General features: G+C 39.4%; 2 protein-coding genes across 3 annotated transcripts; one reads left to right on the forward strand and one right to left on the reverse strand.

Moving 5' to 3' along the window:
* Positions 1-11,358, forward strand: LOC144045083 (transmembrane emp24 domain-containing protein 1-like). Its single transcript, XM_077559888.1, has 4 exons — positions 1-344; positions 4,023-4,120; positions 8,478-8,661; positions 8,983-11,358. The coding sequence occupies exons 1-4, from the start codon at positions 171-173 to the stop codon at positions 9,184-9,186; spliced, it is 660 nt and encodes a 219-aa protein (XP_077416014.1). The 5' UTR covers positions 1-170; the 3' UTR covers positions 9,187-11,358.
* Positions 11,359-13,837: 2,479 nt separating this feature from the next.
* On the reverse strand, positions 13,838-19,689 carry LOC144043813 (uncharacterized). Of its 2 annotated transcripts, XM_077557804.1 has the most exons (7): positions 19,388-19,689; positions 19,168-19,285; positions 18,927-19,069; positions 17,922-17,975; positions 17,690-17,825; positions 17,543-17,606; positions 13,838-15,861 (listed from the first exon to the last, which is right to left on the reverse strand). In XM_077557804.1, exons 2-6 carry the CDS (start codon positions 19,187-19,189, stop codon positions 17,575-17,577), a joined length of 387 nt encoding a protein of 128 aa, XP_077413930.1. In that variant the 5' UTR covers positions 19,190-19,285; positions 19,388-19,689; the 3' UTR covers positions 13,838-15,861; positions 17,543-17,574. The 2 variants fall into 2 exon arrangements, with proteins under 2 accessions (XP_077413930.1, XP_077413928.1); XM_077557802.1 differs by lacking the exon at positions 19,388-19,689 and having other exon boundaries at positions 18,927-19,307.
* Between the last annotated feature and the right edge of the window lie 1,384 nt (positions 19,690-21,073).

A 21,073-nucleotide genomic window follows, 5' to 3' on the forward strand; every position in this document is an offset into this window, starting at 1 on the left:
TCCCCCTAACACTAGCCTAGCACGACCATCCAGACAATCTGGTGCTGCCGGATGGCAGACGCTCGCTCGGCAATTAGCTGCAGGCAAACGAACAAGAATGATTCGAGCTGGGCAGGCTGAGCAGGTTTTGACGGGAGCGTCTCGTCCCTGCGCTCACTGCGATTTGGACAATGGCGCGAACGTGTTGGCTGGCTTTTGTGGCCTTTCTGGCCGTGAACGTGGCCCCGGATTTGTCGTCAGCGGCCAGTGAAGACATAGAGTTCACCTTCTTGTTACCGGCCGGAAGCAAAGAGTGCTTCTTCCAAACCCTAGACAAGGACAACAGGCTGGAGTTTGAATACCAAGTACAGTACTTTGTCTCACTTGTAGTAGCTTTGTGTGTGTTTTAGCTCCATATGTGAAAGAAGATTTGGAATCTGAAAAGTGTGGCGTTGGTCTTTGCTCATAGCTTGTGTTGAACCGCTGTGATTTCAGTGTCATATCAAGATTTATTACTGCTATAAAAACAAACAAAAAACAGTAACCGAAAGAAGTCTTATTAAAAGCAGGACATTTTTCAAAAGTTTAAACATAACACAAACAGAATTTTTAATGCTACCAACAATACAGACGGCAGCCTGCAATAGTTTGTGAAGATGAAGGTGACATCTACAGCCCTTTTGTGCTGATGCTGTATGTTGAGGTTCGGGAGCAAAAATTACATTACCAAGGTAAAATTAATATTATAACTGGCGCCTATTGTGAAAATATACAGTATGTTTCTCATTGCTAAGTCAAATAGTCCTTTTTAGTCAAGTCGACAGCTGACTGCGTGTTCGGCAGCAACTTTATTATCGTTAACGAAGGCCAACCACGTAGCAAGCTAAAATAGAAAAAAACATTTCCATTAATGAAATAGGAAAAAAAAGAAGACATTTATTTTCAAAGAAAGTGAAAACTAACTGAAACTACATTCTACATTTAGAAACTAAAACAAACTATACTTACAGCAAAAATGCCCTTGGTTTTCATATTTTTAAATTAATATTATATCTGCTCTTATGGGGTTTATTTTTTTAAATGTATTTATTACACTATTAGCTACTTGTAGGGCCATGCGGGAGTAGGAAAGTCATTTGGGAATTGCAGTTTACTTGATATTTATTATTACACAATACATAGGGACTTTTTATTTATTTTTATTTTTTTATCTTGCAATTGACAAAATGCTCCGTATAGAGAAGAAAATGAAAACTAATACGAAAACTTTTTTTTTTAAACTAAGCCAAAACTAACACTAAAACAAATTAAAAGGAAACATTATTTAAAAAAAATTATTTGTGGCTCCTGGTGTTTTCTTTTTCACTTAAAAAGATTTCTAGGGTATTTGAGGTTGCTGATCTTTGGTTCAGTGCAATAATGGCCTACATCCAAACATCAAATTTATCAGTATTTCACAAAAGATAACATTCACTTGTGATGACATGCAGATGTTCTGGCTTCTAAGATGAAAAGAAGTGCTGAGTGCAACAATTTCCCTTATAGTGTTTGTCAAAATTGGATTCAGACCAGTTTCGGTATTTTCCAAATTGAAGTTAGCCCACTCGATTCCTCAGTGGTTCCGGTCTAGTTCATCCCAAATGTACTTGACTTTTGAGACTTTGTGTTCTTTCACAGCAAACACATCATGGAGTTAGTTCGATTGAGTTTGGGCCAAGTAAGCGCCTTGTTAAAATATTCAAGTGACCATAATGCAAAGAATAAAATCCAACCAAGATAATATATTCCAAATCAGAGTAAACTATACAGAAAGATTTCTTTCTCCTATAGCCAGTTTGTGTGTTGGAGCATTTCTTCAAGCATTTTTGTCTTTAATCAAAAAAATATATATATAGGACATCATTACGTATCAATCGATATTGATTTTTAATTATTACTGGTTATGAGAAAATACGTTGTGCCATCATTCTATAGTTGTAGGTATTATAAATACGCTAGTTTTAAGGCATCTGTGTGTTTTTTAACTTAGCTATCTTGCCAAGTCAAAATGTTCTGTTCTACTGACATAATTTGCCTCAATTATGTAATACAGTCGAACGTCCTCCACCGCAGCCTATAGATTGCTTTCTGTAGGCGTAAAAAGCAGGATGGCAGAGGATTGAGACATTCCATAATCTCTTCTACAAAAATTAGGCTGGGCTTGAAAGACTTGACTTTTCTTCTTTTTCTTCTTTCAAATTTATAGTTTTAAACAAAATAGTGTGCTGCAACCTAGTGGCCAAAGTGGATTTACACCCCAAAATAAAGAACAACATTGAGATTCAACTGAATAATTTAATATCTTCTTGCTAAGATAACAAAAGAAGGGATGGAGATGTACAATTGTGAAACGTTTTCTATTTGTTCGTCAAGTTGCATTGTTACTGTGGGAAGGTGCGGCTGTTGACAGCACTTTCGTCAGATTCTGTCACTTTTAATTACCACATGATTTTAACACGCTGAGTTTGAGAGTGACATTCTCGACAGGAAGTGTGGGTGCTGGGTGATTTGCATGCGTTCTGCTTGGAACTGAGCCAAGCCACGTCATACACTTCGGCAGTGATGCTTTTGGACGGTTAAACGAGTTGTGCTACACTTGGTCACTTGAGACTTAGCCACCATAATTAAGCATCACAAAGGTAGCAGGACTGTCATCTCCAAATTCAACATTATATCAGAAAACTAGAAAATTCCCGCGGAAATTTTGAATGGGACTGCTGACTCTTGCAAGGTGGAAAGACGCATGTAGTACTTGTAGCAATAGTAGTAGTAGTAGGACTTTTAGTAGTAGCACTTGTAATAGCTAAAAAAGCAGTATTTAAATAGCAGTCCATTCCATTTAATTAAAAAAATAATAAGAATAATGTTGTGTTTTTTTTAGAAAATGTATTTAAAAAAATGTAAATGAGCTGAACAGTTTAAAATTTAAACGACTGGAATCGGTCAAGAAATGTGGAAGTTAACCATAATCAACATAAACTAAAAGTATCTTACTGTCCCTTTAAGAAACATGCACATTCACGCACACACATTGGAACTTTAACATACTGGAGACATCACGCACACACATTCCATTGATATTGTATGAGAGACACACACCTCTAACAAAAGCCTCTCACGACTTACCGGTTGAAGATGCAGATTCCAGAAATGAATGAAATGATTCTTGATAGAACGGCAAGGGTTTGGGGAACGAGAGCATGTTCTCATTTTTTTAATCGGATGAAAAATGACCAAATGAGAGCAGGTTGAAAACTTATGATTTATCCAAAATGAAGAGAAAAAGGCGGCGAAATTAACATGGAAAAGATAGGCGAGTAAGTCCGACTTCTCCTCGCTTAAAGTGTAAATAAAGGTACTAAATGACACCTTAGCCAAATAAAAGTAGGTTTGTCTGAAAGCAGACACTTGTAACTGCAAAATGTGAGAATTTGATGTCTAGTAAGCAAAGATTGTGGCCATGGTGACGAGTTGAAGTGAAACTTTTGGAAATAGATTTTTTGGTTCCCGCCACTCAAAGGTTAATTGCGCCACTGAAGCCGACCCAATACACACCAATGTTAAAAGCCTATTTGTCTCCCTTTCGCTCACTGTCTTTGAACCCACACAGGGGGGGGAGAGCTTTCATTCCTTACATTTTTTTTGACACTGAGCTAAAGATGGGAAAAATTGCAACAAAATGAGCTAAAATTCATATCGGTCGGTTAACGTATGCGGGCGCAGTCTGTCTTGGAAAAAGGTGCTTGATCTGATTTGATCACTTTGGGTTTCCTATTCATTCCAATGGGACTTTTTTTGGGAGTTTTTGGGGAATTGCGTCGCCATGGTAACTCGGAATTCCTAGAAAAATAATGCCGCACCGAGTCAGACCGAGCCGCATCGTTTGATACCTCATTTGTGCCGGTGCAAAAATAAACCCATTTCTTAGGATAGTAATATGTGCCTGCTTGCTCAGCAGTCCCATAATAATATTTTTGAGGAAAATAACTGCGTGTGTGTTTCAGGTGATTGGCCAGCCGAATCAGGATGTGAGCTTCACCATGATTTCACCCAAAGGCCGCCGAGAGTTTGAGGACCGCAGGAAAAGTGCCGCCATCCACACGTAATTTCAAACCCCTCACCTCAAACACACAAAAAAATGATTCTTCTCCCATAAGAAAGAAATCATGGAAATCAAATTGTGATCATCATTAGTTAATGTAATGTTAATGTTGATCATGTCCCGTGAATAATATGTTCCCCTAAAATTACCCTTAAAGTTTTTTTTATTTTTTACTCTCTATCTTTCTGTACTTGTGCATAGTACATACAGTCCCCTTATTTGCTGGTATCCTTTATTATCAGAGTGACTCATTGGTCAACAACAAATTTTGATGTGCTGAATCCAAAAATTACATTGTTTTGCTCAGTCAGGTCAACTTTCTGAACTGATACATTGTCATGGTTGCCGTGGATGCAGGGAGGCAGGAAAACCACGGCAGGGATGCAAGGAATACGGAACACAATTTATTTAACAGAAACACTAACAGGGGTACTGGGCAAACCTCTAAATAAACACAACCAACAAAGTTCTGAAAAGACCAAAAATCAAAGTAACAACAAAACACAAGAGTGGTGACAATGACAATGATTCATCAAAGACTGAACGCAAACCAGGAAATGAATGCCCCGTCCAGACGGAAGCAAAACCGGCTTCGTTCCTCAAACAAATCTTGTACACACAGAAGCATTTCAAGACTTGCGTGTGTCCAAAAGAAGACGTTTAACGGCTGCAATGTATATGCCAAGCCTGGACTGGCGCTGTAGCGCAGCCACAGGGAGTTAACAGAAAGCGTAGAAGAAGAATCAGCAAAGAAGACGAACACTTTTTTTTTTACTTTAATGCAATCTACAGAGCAAACATGTCTTTCCATGTATCAAAACATGAAAAACAAAACGGGAAAAGTGTCAATAGCAGGTGATTCAAGTACAACACCGCTTGTCGAACGTGGGAATAAAGAAGCAAAATATTTTGCTGCAAAAGCATAAGCAAGCTAAGGAGACCGTGCAAAACAACTACGACAAGGCTATCCGCCATTGTTGTTGACAGACTGATGGTTTGCGAGAATTGACGCATACGTCATCAATGTGCGACCATGACGTCATCGCTGGAGGAGTATCCTGCATATGGTGTCCAGACGGACACGTACGGGGCGCGTATTGAAATCTTTCCACTCTGGAACCTGGTTTAAAAAAATGATCAGTTTCAAGCTCCGAAACTGCGCCATCGTGTGGACGAACTGCCTAAAAGGTAAGAAACTTGTGACAATACATTGAAACTGGCGGTCGTGTGGACGGGCTTAAATACGAGCCAACTGACAAGACAACGAGAGACACCTGGACAAGACACAAGTGGCTGGGGGAGATGATTGGATGACACAAGGGAACAGGTTGACGAGCACAGGTGCAAACAAAACCTAACGAGCAAGACAGGACACAGCCAAAACAACAAACCTAAGCATGATACACAAATCATAGCATACATTTTTGATCACATGTACGGTATTTTCTAGAGATGGGACGTTTGACACTGAGACTCCGGAGCATGTGTCAGCCGAGTGAGACAGACTGCTCGAAACAATGTATCAAAAGCCCCGATGAAACCTCCGTGATCACGTGCTGATGACATATGCGGCTTTATGCGCGCTAATGAGATACCGGAAATGACGTAACTGATTCAAACCTTTTGGCGCGGTGTCAGCTGTGTGTTGAGTAACAGGACATCACATTGAACCATAGTACTGGTACAGTGTCAAAATATTGCAACAATTCCATGTGTACCTGATGATCATTAGACAGACACAAATGTAAGACTGAATGTACTGGTGTTATGTTGGAATATAAATCAATCAGGCGAATCACTTTGAAGATTATAGCTGCTATGACTCCAGCTGACCACCAGATGTCACCGGTACTATCTATCTTATGGGGCTTTGAAACTTCGACTCTTTTTCCAAATCAATCAGCCGAAAGCCTCAAAAGCTTCACAAGGCTTCATTGTCCCATCTCTAGTATTTTCACATCATATGATGTAAAATTCTTATATATTTCTTAGAGCAAACAAATTCTGAAGATTTTAACCAGATCTTGCAAAAATAAACCTGACATAATAGGGACACTGCTCAGCATTAGACAAAGAAGGACTGGCCTGTCATCAACAATCCTTTGGTAGGAAGAGACAAGATAGGTAGATAGCATATTTGATGGTCCTCAAATCTGTCAGCTCATCAGAGATCCTGAATGTGAAAACTCAAAAGAGCGAAGTGGAACTGGAAGCATGGAAGGCAACAAGGCCAGGATTGCCTAGCATTGACAGCCTTGGTGGGATTTTACTTTGAAGTCTTCCTACATGGCGGCACGCTTGATTTTCCATTAACATGTCGGCTTGCATTATCGATGTTTTTTATTGAAATTACATATTTGCTACCACCATTATCTTAATGCCAACCTGAAAGTATAAGGACACAAAGAAAGCACAAGTTAATTACGCCGTCATTGTATGATACGGTACAAGTCTCCGGCGTTCGTGACTAGCAGCTAGCGTTAGCATCGGCTGCCTGGCTTGCAACATTCATTTGACAGCTGTTGCTTGGCTTGCTTTTCTTTATTTTGGTTTCAATATTGTGGACCTTTGCCACTTTGTAATTCACTCTTCATGTTTCAACAAAGGGGATGTGCCTTAAATTGCACGTAGAAGTATTTTTCATTATTTAAAGAAAAGAAAAGATGAATAGAACTTCATTTATAATTATTTTTTAAAACACTATCTTAAAAAAACAAACACAACATTCAACTCAATATGGCCAATATTATATGGCAATATAACGTAAGGTAGGATACCTTGTTATTTTATGCATGGACTATGTAAAAAATAATTATATACTGTATCTTGCCTTATATTGCACTTACTGTTACTAAAGCCTAACAGCCAAATTGGACATTTTGAGTTTATATATATATATATAATTTAATGGGGAAAAGCAAGCAAGCAAATGAAGACAAAGTTTTATTTATCTGCTTTCATTTTATTTTTTTACTGATCAGAAAAACAATCCGATCCGTGACTTTTGTGATCCGTTGCACCACTAGTTGTTTGGGTATATAAAAACTATGAGGTGGTCAACAAAAAATGAATTGAAGTGTGTCCAAGATTAGAGCATTGACGGAGAGGCAACAACTTCAAACCTCGTTCTACATCTGAAGTTGTACAAATGTCAATTTATCGGCTAATTATCGTTGCTAGCTGCATAGTTAATGAGACTGTAAGCTCACTGGTAACACATTGCAAACACGGTAATCTGCTGCATCCCCACCGGGTTCACTCCCTGACTCCTACTTTGATGGTCAACCGAAATAATACAATCTACGATGTTGTTAAAATGACTCGAAAGGACTTGAAACTCAAAAGTGTAGGACTTGTGAATCAACTCAGGACTTATCAATCTTGACTCGGGACTTGAGGGCAAAGACTTGATACTTACTTGTGACTTGCAAAACAATGACTGCTATACAGTATAGTGATAAGCCCTTCCTTCTCGGTCTAGCTAAAGACACCGCTCACATGTGATTAGCGAATGTCTCAAAAAAAGAGGAAGCCCTTGAAGGTCAGTTGTTTTGTTTTTCATTAATCATGAATCACTTTCATTTAAACTGGTGATGTTTTTCACATTTCAACATCTTGTACTAGTAAGCACTTTTATTGTAAGACAACCTTGATGTTTTTCTGTCTAAACTTCTGTCTGAGGTCTTTAAGAGGAGAAAAGGTCATTAATAGTTCAATTCAGTAATATGATGACACATGTTCATTCAGGATCTAAATGAGCAACATTAACAATTACTGTATATAATAGGGGTGGGAATCTTTGAATGTCTCACGATTCGACTCGATTCCGATTTTTGGGTGTGCGATTCGATTCAGAATCGATTTTCGCCTAAGAATGATTTTTGATTCAAAATGATTTGATTGACAATGATTTTTGCTTCAATTTATAGATGTTCAAGGAATCGTAATGATTTACTCCAGTCTGACTCGCTAATGCTAATTAGTGCTCTACTCGCAGCACTTTTATAACTCAAAAGAACGGCTCCACGATGCAAAAAAACAACTTTTATTGGAATAACTTGATCGTGACTTTTTCCTTCTACTCTCTAATGTGGCTACAACTTAACAGTGTATTAGACTGCGTGGAACCACACTGCCCCTAAGTGGCCAAATCGAGTACAACATGAACAGCGCTCCCAATAAAGGCACACACAAACAAAGGGAAGACAGTATAAAAGAATTTCAATAAAATCGATTTTGAATCGATTCTGAATCGTGCTAAATGAGAATCGCAATTCTTATGAGAATCGATTTTTTTTTGGCACACCCCTAGTATATAACCTGAGCATATATATGATCAATTTCTCACACTTTGCAGGCTGGAGTCCACCGATCAAGGCGATTACCAGCTGTGCTTCGACAACAGTTTCAGTAAGATGAAAGAGAAGATGTTGTTCTTCACGCTGCTCATCAGCAGTCCCAACAACGCGGCTGAAGACAAGGGCTTTGTGGCTGACGTGGTCACAAATGAAACCTTGGAGGACAAGCTGCAGGACTTCAAGGTTAGATACACGTCAAAATCGTAGAGTTTATAACAGAGCATATAAAGGACCCAGCCTGCAAAAATTGGAAAAATAATACTACCATGGGAAAAAAAACAAGGTTTCATATTATTATTATTGCTTGACATTTTGTATTTTTGTCCACATTATTTAAAGTTGTTACAGGGAGAGAAAGTTCAAATTGGTGGGGCTGTGCTATGGATGTGCCTCTGATGCAAATGTCTTGGAATTTTTATATTCAATTCAACTACCTAATAAATGCATTCCAAAAAATTGACACCACTCATTCAGTGCATCTTTCGTTTTGGTGGCGTCCCGCAGGACCGCCTGGGCGTGTTGCACCAGAAAATCCAGAGGGGCCGCGTGATCCAGCTCATGCTGAGGACCTTCGACACCAAGGACCAGCACCTGCAGGACAATAACCTATGGAGGGTCACCTTCTGGTCGTGCTTAAGCATGGTGCTGGTCCTGACCGTGGCCGTCTCTCAGGTTCGCATTCTAGAGTCGCTCTTCCCTGAGAGCTAGAATGCCCTGAGCCATGTCGCCTTAGCCGCTGTCCGGCCAATCAAAAGCTTGTATGCATACCCTCACCTATGAGGTGAATTTGTTCCCTGAACTGCTTGTATCTCAAATCGACTTTTTTTGTGTTACAAATAGTAAAAAATACATATTAAATAAGTTGTCATTTTATTGGATGAAATATATTTTTATGTCCACATTATATAAGATCATTATGAGGAAAAAGTCAAAATTATAAGAGAATTATTGTCTGGGGGAAAAAAACTAAAGTTGTAATTAAAAGACTAAAATGTATTAAATAATTATAGTCTATAAAATAATAATTAAATAATAATAATAATAATAATAATAATATAAAGTCAATATGGTGGGAAAACAACATTCTGCTACAGTAAAATCATAACATTTTGAAGAAAAAAAATGTAATAAAAGAATTTAAGTACCGGTAGTAATAATGAGATGGGGAAAAAAACACACAAAATTGCAAGAGAAATAAATGTTGTCAGAAAAAAAAGTCAAAATTATAAGATATTAAAGTTATTTAATGAGTCAAGGAGACAGTGTGTATTATTTAGCGCCATCTAGTAAACAAATAATTCATTCATTAAAAAAAAAAATATTTCAATGATATGCAAAAAAAAAGTTCTATCACATCAACATACATTGTTTTATAGAATGGTAGGTCTAGTAATTGCTAATTGACCTTTCACGAAAGCCACGCTCCTCAGTTGACTGTCAAACATTTTTCTGGACAATTACAATGGAAATGAACTACCAGAGCATGATGTCACTGAGTGTTTTGGGAGCAATACAAGCACAATACCTTCCAGATTGAGGCAAAAGTGATAAGAAAAGCTGATGTCTGTGGATCTCACTCTGCTTCATCTATCCTTCTTTCCTTTCTTTAATCTTTCTTTTGGTCTCTTGAGGTCTCCCTAATTTGTTGGAATTTAGATGTTTCTGGGGTTGCTGAAAGACTCTGGTTGGTAACCCGGTGAGTAGTAGGTGATGTCTGGTCGGTGCTGGATTTCACTTTTCTTTCTTTTCTTTGATCCTTCCTCGGGTCTCCTGACAACTTCACGACTCTCGCGGGATTCTGTAGTATTCGTCTTAGGTGAACGGTATGGGATTTTTAATAGGTTTTAGGTGAATTAATGAGCACACACTCACACGTGCGTACATATACACACACATACTCACGCACATAAAAAAAAAGAAGAAGATAGCGCAATGATGATGACATATCAAATCGGTAAGATTACCAAATGAACAATGCTGAGCTCTCTCTCTCTCAAAAAAAGGAAATAATTGGAGTCCTCCTGACAAACTCTTGGGCAGGGTTTGTAGGGTTACTTTTAAAATGTATTCTGTTACAGTTACAAGTTACCTGCTGAAAATTTTTGTTAATAACGTACACCAAGCACCATAATATTAAAGTAATGTAACTGGATTACTCCAATACCGAGTACGCTCATGAAGACAAAATAATAAGAAATATCACCACAATATATATTCTATACAATGTGCCGCTGCTATTTGCGGGTGATGGGGACCCGGGCAGCCTACAAATAGAAAAAATCCTTGTGTAATTAAAAAGCATGTATGCGATTGATTGATTGATTGATTGATTGATTGAAGGCCATATGCTGTTTTCGAACTGTCACTGAGAGCAACCACACCTCACAGTTTAGACAGACAGACAGACAGACAGACAGACAGACAGATAGATAGATAGATAGATAGATAGATAGTGTTGACATTGTTAACATTTTTACTGTTTTATTTTACATTTTACCTGTTTTAGATTTCATTATAGATGTGTTGATGTAGGTGTAATTATGTTGACCTAATATAACCTGATGAGTAATGCTTTTGACATTCTTGCTATCTTTTCTACTGTTTTCCCAGACATGAGAAAGTTAATATGTTTCGTATGTTTATCTAAGAAGTCTAGTTCCTTTTCGTCAGAAATCCGTTTTTCAAAAGTTCAAGGACGATCTAGTATACTGGGAGAATGTAATCTGATTCTGTACCTCACGGGAGGACAGAGGGGTTTCCTGTTGTTTTGAATAAAAAGGCTGTGTGGGCAAAAGAGCACACACACATCTTGGATGACACTGCTTGGGTGATATGCAATTGTATGACCAGAGATCTCTGTAATAAATCAACCTTGCAAGGGCCCTCTTCACAAGAATCTCATCTTTGATTTATTTGAACACGCACAAGATTACAAAGATAAAGGTAATCTTTCAATAGATAGATAGATAGATAGATAGATAGATGGATGGATGGATGGATGGATAGATGGATAGTCATCCGATGAGGATGACGATGTGTGACATCAACTGCAAAATGAACTTTTATCCCATTCACAAGTTAAGCCGTGTATATGTTGTGTATGATGTTTAAATAGTGAATTGGTGAGAGGAAGATTTGTTTGGAAGGTGTAACTCACATTATGGTTGTAGGCTAGCGGGCTAGCAAGCAAGAAGCTACAGCGCGTAGCATGCCGGGGACTCTCAGCTCAAACTTTCGCTCCTTCAGCAAGACAAGTAAGTTCCGGTGAATACCGGTCGCCATTTCCTCCTCCCATCCGTGAAGCTTTTTCAAACTGCCCGCGTGTGGAGGGCGCGACTAGTCAGTTTGTTCGTTTCCACTTCCTCGACATGTAGCAACGGTCCCACTCGTGCGCGCTCTCTTTCGCTCTGTCCTCTCTGTCTGTCCGCACTCTCTCTCATCGTAGAAATTGTAATCCCTCGAAGTTGTTGTAATGAAGGATTCTTACCATTTGCGTGTTCATGCATGTGTTCATAAATATACCTGTAATCTGATTACATGTTTTTTCCTGTAACTGTAACGGAATACAGTTACATTTTTTTTGTAATCTGTATACGTAGCGGCGGTAAATCTATTCTGTTACTCCCCAAGCCTCTCTTGGGATACCTCGTGTCCAATTTACATAATCTATAGGCACATTGCTTCACCATTTTACTTGTTGGAGGTCCACAGCTTGTTGGAACTTTTTGGGCTACTCGTTGGACTGCTCACTCACTCACTCACTCACTCACTCACTCACTCACTCACTCACTCACTCACTCACTCACTCGCTGGGCTTTCTATTAGTTCAACACTAGATGGCATTAAATGATACACAAAATCTTATACAAGAATAAATATTATGGAAGAAAAAAGCTCATCTTTACGGCAATTGATAATTCCGAAATTACGGCACAAGTCAAAATGACGGTTTTATGCTGCATTCGAGGAGGGTTTGAGGTCGGATTTATCCCACTCGGAGTTCCACCCGCAAAGTGTTTGAGGAAAATGTAAACAACAAAGATGGCCGATTCGGATACATTCTTTGTTGTTCTGGTTAACGCAGTCATTCCATATCACATTGTGTCACGTGAACATATGTCTTGTATTTACATTTGCCTCTAATGCTTTGAGGGCATAACTGACACAATCCGGGTGGAAAAAAAAATCAAATTTCCCACTTTCCTCGAATGCAGCATATTTCTCCTCAGTGTAACGAAGCTCTCCGCTGATTTAAAAGCATTGGACTTACTTTGGATCGTTGCAATTTGATTTATGAGGATTATTTTGATTGAAAATGTGATAAAAAAAATATTGTTTGACTACTAGATGACTGGTTTGTATGCTAGTCACAGGAAAAAGCAATACAATACGCCATTGAAATGAAACATTGCATTGTGGAAGGATATATGTAACTATAAGAAAAGTGGTGATGTGTGTGTGTGTGTGTGTATGTGTGTGTCCCTACGACATAGTTGAACATTTTCAGGAAGTAAAAAAAAAATTAATTAAAAAAAAAAAAAACATAGCAAGCAAATTGTTTTTTTTTATTGAATTGTTAACTAGAAATGACATTGTCAATTATGCTAATAGTTTAATGTAGGCTACATGATTATTTAACGGAATAGCTTCCTTTGCTTATTTGCTTAGAGCTGAGTAAGCGATTCTCATGAAGCCTATTGTTGGAAAAGTCTTTAATTTGACAGTTGAGGTTTGATGCTCGGCAAGATTCAGCCAGAGTGGAAAGTATGCGTCTTGGGCAGGAATGATGACTAATGAGCTCCGATGAGGCCGCCATGCGGTGGGTGGGAGGAAGGAGCGCTTTCATTGTTATTGGTATTGAGTTGCCATTAGGTGCACTGAAGGGGGTTATTCCTCGACTACGGAAGGGGCTTTAATGACAAACTTTCATTTCACACCTCCTGTCTGTGCGTAAATGACACATGATTCTCATTGTAGGCAGCTAATGTGCATGTAATCCACTCACGTGCAACAACCTTCGGTACACTTGCGTAGTCAGGCTAATGAATAGCATGTTCATCACAGTAATAATACAGTGAATGTTTGAAAACAAATGATGCATCAACACATGCAGACAGACAAACTAACAATACTTCGACGTATATGTGTTCTCCTCTGAGACAGCAAATATTACTGCAGCTTCATGAAACACAGTAGACAATTTTTTTTTAAATAAATTGATTTAATCAAAACAAAATTTTATCTGAAAAAATATGTTAAAGATTGCCTCTTAGTGGGCATTTCAATAAACATCATCAAAAATCAGTAATAGCAGACCGTGGCACGGAAACTGCGATATAGTGGGAAATCACTGTGACTAAACGCACGTATCTACGTATATACAGTACTATGAAGAAGCATATGCGCTCTTCTCAAAATCATACTTTTTTGCCGTTTCCCTACTTCAGTGCTTAGGATCATCAAACAAATGTAAATATCAGACATGGTGATTTAGTGAGGACAAAAATTGCCCCGTGTGAAAAGTATTTTCACACAGGGCTAAATATGTGGTTTTCACTGACAACATCCAAGCATGATTACCACCTGTTCAATCAAGAGACCGCCTAAGTCGAACCTGTCCACCAAAATAAAGCCATCCAAAAGATCTCATGATCCACAGAAATAGATTTTTTATCAGTTCCTGAAAGTGAAACAAAGCAATTCCTAAGCTTTTGGACTCCAACGAATCATGTTGAGATCCATTATCAACAAATTGAGAAAGCATGCAACACCTGTGGTGAACCTACACAGGAGTGGCCGGCTGACACAAATGACCCCAAGAGCACAGCAACAACTCGCCAGGTCACAAAGGAACCCAGGATAACATGTAACAAAATGCTGGCCTCAACTCTGTTCAGGTCAGCGTCAAGTTCCAAGGCAAAAGCCACGACTGACCAAGCAGAACATAAAGGCTTGCCTTACTCTTGCAAGACTTTTTGGAGAATATTCTGCAGACTGACAAAGTCAAAATGGAACTTTTTGGAAGGTAGGTGTAACACAGCATTTCAGAAAAACTAGATCATAGCAACAGTCAATCATGGTAGTGCTAGTGTGATGGTCTGGGGCTACTTTGCTACTTCAGGACCCGGACGACTTGCTGTGAATGATGCAACTATGAATTCTGCTTTTTCCCATAGAATCCTGAGGGCGGATGTTCAGCCATCAGTTCATGACCTCAAGCTGAAGCGCACTTGAAATCCGCAGCAGGTCAACGATCCAAAAGACACCAGCAAGTCAACTTCTGGGTGACTTAAAAAAGAAGAAGAAGAAGACTGTTTTGGAGTTGTCAAAGTTGGAGTCCAGGACATTCATGCTCAAAAAGCCTCCAGTATTGTTGAATTAAAGCCATTCTTGAATGAGTGGACCAAATTATAGCTTTGAATATATATATTTTCCTCCCTTAATAAAGCCATCATTTAAAAATATAATTTTGTATTTACCTGGGTTCTCTTTGTCTGATATGAACATTTGTTTAATGATCTTAAACATTAAAGTGGGTAAACTATGCAAAAAAAAGTAAGAATTTGAGAAGAGGGCAAATCATTTTTCACTGCAATGTAACAAAATAATAAATAAATACAATATAAATATCTGAGGTCAATCAGCAATTAAACAATAAACACCATAATATTCTGACTCATTATTATAACACATTTTCTGTATACTAAATAAAGAAATCAAATGTCAAGTATAACCAAAAGCTGCTGGGTTTTTTGTTCCATCACAAACAGGAGCGTACAAGAAAAAAAAAAATCCCTGCATAAAGAAAATAAGAATTGTAGTGATGGTGGAAAAACTTCTTGTATTTGTTTCTTATATATATAAACCATTAGAAATAAATTACATTTTTGTTCAATTAAAAATCTGTTGCTTTGGGACAATTGGATCAGCAATGTAAGAAGGCAGTAACAGATTGAAATTTATACAATCAAGATTTTTATCGTACTTTTAGGGTGAATGTTACCATTTGGCGCAGCAGTTCCTGTGACACTTAAGGCCTGAACATGTAAATGACATCCAGGTGAGTGACAGCTTCTGCGCAGTCGACATTCACACCGGATGAGCTGATGGTGACCTGCAGCTTCTCTTCCCCGGCAGACAGCTCCTCCACCTTGGCCAGGACGCCCGTGCTGCAGGTGTCGGCGTGGACGCTGCTCTGCAGGAGGACTCGGGCGCCGCGCTTCAGGCTCACGGTTGCTTGCTGTGCGGCTTCTCTGCATGAGGACAGGGTCACCCGGAGGCTAAGGAAGTAATAGCCGTCCTTCATGACGGCCAGAGTTTCCCCCGACTCGGACATCAGGTCTGCGTTCGGACGCTTTGCCAGCCATTCAATTGCTTTGCCCGCTGCGGGAGACATGAGCGCTCTTTTAATTGTACTTCAGCAGTTACAAAATTGCCATGGCAACCATAGATCACAACATCATGATTTAGGATAACCTTTGTTAGTAGAAATAAAGGTAGAAATAACTTGAATCTGACAAAAGTATAATGAATTAAAAAATAATAATAATGAAAATAAACCAAAGAAAATCAGCCATTGCTTTCGAATTGTGGCTCAAGAGAATTATTTAAAAAAAAAAAACTCAAACAACACAGGCCTGGATAAAAATGATAGTATCCCTACAAAAGATTGAAAATAATTGGACCAGAGGGACATGTACAACCAAGGGGCACCTCCAATTAGCATTACAGCTGTCTTCAAACTTGAAATCAGTCGTTTTTTCAGATACAATCGTGGTCACGGAACAGAGCAGCACTTTACAATGCAAGCAATATACAAGGCTATGCTATGGCTAGCACTTCAACACTTCATAAGTCTTCGTGGTTTTAAGTGTGATGCTACTGCCAGGCTTGGGGAGTAACGGAATACATGTACCGGCGTTACGTAATCAGATTGCATTTTTTTTTTTAACTGTATTCCATTACAGTTACAGGAAAAAACATGTAATCAGATTATAGGTACATTTATTAAAAATGGGGATTACTTAGGGGGATTACAGTTTCTACGATGACAGAGTGCGAAAGAGGAACAGAGAGAGAGAGAGAAGGACAGAGCGAGAGAGAGCGTGTGCACGCCCACGCGAGCGGGACCGTTGCTACATGTCGGGAAGGTGGGAACGAACAAACTGACTAGTCGCGTCCGCCACACACGGGCAGTTTGAAAAAGCTTCACGGCCGGGAGGAGGAAATGGCGACCGATATTCACTGGAACTTACTCGGAGTGAAAGTTTGAGCTGAGAGTCCAGCGGCATGCTACGTGCTGTAGCTTCTTGCTAGCTAGCCCGCTAGCCTACAACCATAATGTGAGTTACACCTTCCAAACAAATCTTCCTACCATCAATTCGCTATTTAAACATCATGCATAACATATACACGGCTAAACTTGTGAATGGGATAAAAGTTCATTTTGCAGTTGATGTCACGCATCTTCATCTTCATTGGATCTATCCATCCATCCATCCATCTATCTATCTATCTATCTATCTATCTATCTATCTATCTATCTATCTATCTAACTGTGAGGTGTGATTGCTTTCAGTGACAGTTCGAAAACAGCATATGGCCTTCAATCAATAGCCTACATGCTTTTTAATTACACTAGGATTTTTGCTATTTGTCCATTTTACCCGCAAATAGCAGCGGCACATATTTATTTTTATTTTGTTTTCATGAGCATACTCAATATTGGAGTAATCCAGCTACATTACTTTAATATTAAGGTATTTGGATTACGTTACTAACTACATTTTTTAAGCAGGTAACTTGTAACTGTAATGGATTACATTTTAAAAGTAACCCTCCCAACCCTGGCTACTGCAAATGTTATACTAATATCTACATCTAAGGAGAGCCAAAGAGCAAATATGCAGTATTGTAGTAGTTGTTATTGAAGATATCAACTTTTTGTCAAACAAGTATCAGTGAAAAATGCAGAGATGATAACGACAAAAGTGGATGTCTGTGAAGGTGTTGGTACAAATTGAAATGGTTCAGGCTTTAACATTGAATTTACTTTTTCTGTTACCTCTGACAGCTGTATAGGTGAGCATTCTGCCTTCACCCCACTGAGGCGCTGCTTCCAGAGGAGACTGTCAAAAGAAGATCACATCTATTACGACCTGACACGTCTTTAAAAAAAAAAAGTGAGGCTGAGAGAGTCAAACACTTCAACCAGACAGTGAGAGCGTAGCGCTGTCATTTCCCCGAAGAAGGCGATGACGTGAGAGTTGAGCAGGGAGGGGGTTAGGCTCTTTGACATGACATAAGCACAGACAGGAAGCAGTTGAGGCGGTGCCGGGCTGCCAAAATTCAAGACAGATGGTGTGTGGGTATACATTATGTTACATCTTCAAGTTTGACATCAGCAAAATGAAAGCTGAAATAGGAGCCAACGATTATCTTACCGAATGATTACTCTTGAACGGCATCAGGTCATGTGATGCTTCATTCAGCTGCTTCTGCGAAAGCACAGAAAATCTGAATAATCAAAGCGCCTTGATTGAAACAGCAAACAGTCATGTTGATATAATAAAGCGCAAGACAATGTGGTGGCATTAATTCCACTGCGGTTTTAGGAAGTTTTCCTTTTCGTTTTTCTAGATTTCTAGTTGTGCTGGACTAGAATTACTTGGCATTGCAAATCATGCAGTTAGGACACTGACACCCATCACAACTCAACTCTTTATTTATAGAGCCCTTTGAAACAACTACCGCTGTTTTCTTAAGATGGAACCCAGGGGCAGCAGATACAATAAAAACAGCAATGGCCCCATAGTTGAACCCTGTGGAACACCATATGTTACATTATACGAATTATATCCAAATTCATGTTGCACATATTCGTCCGTTCACCTTCTTTTTTTGCTCGATATAGTTAGTATGACAGAATTCAAATAATAACGAAATCACAAATTGACTACTAAGTGCACTAAATTAGCGTAGCATTATCACCAGAAGCTAATGATGGCCAAGCGGGGCGTCATCATCAGTCAAATGAGTCGGGTGTGTGACTTCACCTCCGCAAAACTCTGAGACTGACTCACCAAACCCCTCGGGTTCGATTGAACCTAGGTTAAAAAACACTGCTTCAGAATGAATACATTTTATGATGGAGCGGATTATTTCTCTTTTCTTTATATGTGCCCTGTGATTAGCTGGTGACCAGTCCAGGGTCTATCCCACCCAAAACCCGCTGGGAGAGGCTCCATCTGACCCACAAAGCCTAATTAGGCCAAGTGCCACAGAAAATAGACTCTAAACGCCTATGCTGTACTGAAAAAAAATCTGAGCATTAGTAAAATATTCGTATCTAGACTTTTGTACAGTAGCAAATAATTCACAATCCAACCAAGGGCAGTTTTTGACATAGCAAGCTACCAGACCACAAAAAGACTGCCTGACTGTCTCACCGTGCTGTTGTGCCCCGCGGCTGAGAAGTACAAGATGATCCACGTCACCTGGCTGATGGAGAGGACGGTGGTCCACAGTAGAAGGATGTAGATGAGGGCTTGCTGGGTAGGAGGAGGCATGATGACAAGCCTCAGCCTGGGAACTAAAAGGCACAAAACTTCAACAACAAAGAAGTGCACGCAATTGCTTCCTGAGCTCACAAAGTGTGTGTTCAGGCTGTCAGCGCACAATGGAATTTACAGTAATGGTACTTTCCCTGCATTTAGTCAAAGTCGTGTCTTGGACCACAAATCTTCACTCAATAACCAGCGAAAGTCACAACTCAAAAATGAATCATCCACTTCCTTATGATGAGTGCCTAGCAAAAAACAAAACAACAATTAAAAAGAAAAAGACAACGCTGGATAGGATTTAAAATCAATTGGGTTCCCTTGAAGTTTCTTTGACAGTTGTGACCCACCTTAATCATTGAACGAAAGATGCCAAAGGCATTTTGATATCTTTTCAAATCAATAGAATTCTTACTTTGATTTGAAGATATTTGCGTGTGTGTGTGTTTTAATGCCATTCTGAGCATAACCATTATCAATACGTTGGCTAGAGAATCTGGATGTAATTCAAAATTTAGAGGATTCTTGCTCTGGATATTCATAACTAGTTGTTTGAAGACATTTGTGGGGGATTTTAGAAAAAAAGATGTACTAGCTTAAATCGAAAGAACCTAATTTTACTTCATGTCATGGACTAGCCATATGATATACTAACGACTTAGCCTAGCCGTTTACCCTGATTCCAATCAGCAGGATTGTTATCAGGCTTATGCACAGCTTGCTGATGAGCTGATCATATATCAGCTGTGTTGGAGAACGGAAACATCCAAAACCTGCAGGACTGCGGCCCTCCAGGACCGGAGTTTGACACCTATGCTTAGTGGTAGTAGGCAAAAAAAAAAAAATCTGTCTTAGCACAGTACAGTTATATTTAACTGTATAGTACAACCTTCAATCTTAAGAACAGATTTGTATTTTATTTGTTTTAATTTTGGCTACAAACTTTGAGCGCAAGAACGCCTTCCAGCTTTTCAGGAGAGGAAAGAGGAGAGCGCGGCAGCACGCCCTCCTCGAACTTCCCTTCACCACGAACTCCTAAACCGCCTGTAAATGTGTGTGTTTTTCTACATATAACCTTGTGGCGTCAGTCTTAATGTTTCTGTAGTAAACCAGTTAGCACGTTAGCTAAATTAGCATGACATGATGCATACAGTAATTTCAAACATGGTGGTTTTAATACCACAAGTAACATATATAACCACATATAACCTTGTGGTTTACAGGCGGTTTAGGAGTTCCTGGTGAACTTGTATCCATGAGTATTGCCTTTAGCCAGCAGAGGGCGTGCGCTCCTCTCTCCTCTCTTGAAAAGCTGGAAGCCCCCCACGTTAAAACACTACCAATGGAATAGATGCCACGGACTTCAGACTTCCGGGTTTTACACATCAGCGCCGTTTGCGGCCCCTGCTGGCTGCGTTCCAACACTCGCACCCCTACCCCTGCGCCCCCGAACCGCGCTCTACTGCTCATTGACGGGAGGGCGTCTCGGCTATCTGAAATGCTTCAGACACTGAGACAGACACTACACACTCGCAGCCTCGTACCCGTCGACGGGAACGCGCAACCGAGGGGCACAAAGGCGGAAGCGCAAGTACTGGGACGCAGCCCACACGTCGCAAACCGGAAACGGAAACAAAGTTGATGGGTAAAAACCCGGAAGTCGGAAGTCCCGCCTCCTCCATGGCATAAAGTCCTTAAATTGAAACTGAAAAAAGAGAAGTGAAACTGAAAACCAGGGAGTTGAAACTGAAAACCTGTGACACTCGAAAAAAAGAGTGTAAACAAAATCTGCAGATTGGCATTGAAAAAGACATCATAATACAAGAAAATTATTATTTTTTTTTTATGTCTGTATTTTATTTTTTAATACAACCTTTTACAATGCCAATGCTTGTTTCAATGTCAATGCAGCTTTTTCCAGAATGACATTTTTTTTTCAGTACCAAATCTTATTGCCAGTCTTGTGGCTCCATGACTACGGTGGTACTTGGCGTTGGTCTACTCCAGACATGTCCAAAGTCCGGCCCCCGGGCCAA

The sequence above is a fragment of the Vanacampus margaritifer genome, chromosome 2 (genome assembly GCF_051991255.1).
Source record: "Vanacampus margaritifer isolate UIUO_Vmar chromosome 2, RoL_Vmar_1.0, whole genome shotgun sequence".
Classification (NCBI taxonomy): Eukaryota; Metazoa; Chordata; class Actinopteri; order Syngnathiformes; family Syngnathidae; genus Vanacampus; species Vanacampus margaritifer.

Bases quoted from the DNA above. Each gene is read 5' to 3' on its own strand.
- LOC144043813 (XM_077557802.1), bottom strand. From the start codon at position 17,776: ATGTCAAAGAGCCTAACCCCCTCCCTGCTCAACTCTCACGTCATCGCC. The intron at 17,607-17,689 runs GTTGAAGTGTTT...TTCTTTTGACAG, and splicing joins CGCTACGCTCTCACTGTCTG to TCTCCTCTGGAAGCAGCGCC. The intron at 15,862-17,542 runs GTAACAGAAAAA...TGTCTCCCGCAG, and splicing joins CACCTATACAGCTGTCAGAG to CGGGCAAAGCAATTGAATGG.
- LOC144045083 (XM_077559888.1), top strand. From the start codon at position 171: ATGGCGCGAACGTGTTGGCTGGCTTTTGTGGCCTTTCTGGCCGTGAAC. The intron at 345-4,022 runs GTACAGTACTTT...TGTGTGTTTCAG, and splicing joins GGCTGGAGTTTGAATACCAA to GTGATTGGCCAGCCGAATCA. The intron at 8,662-8,982 runs GTTAGATACACG...GGCGTCCCGCAG, and splicing joins ACAAGCTGCAGGACTTCAAG to GACCGCCTGGGCGTGTTGCA.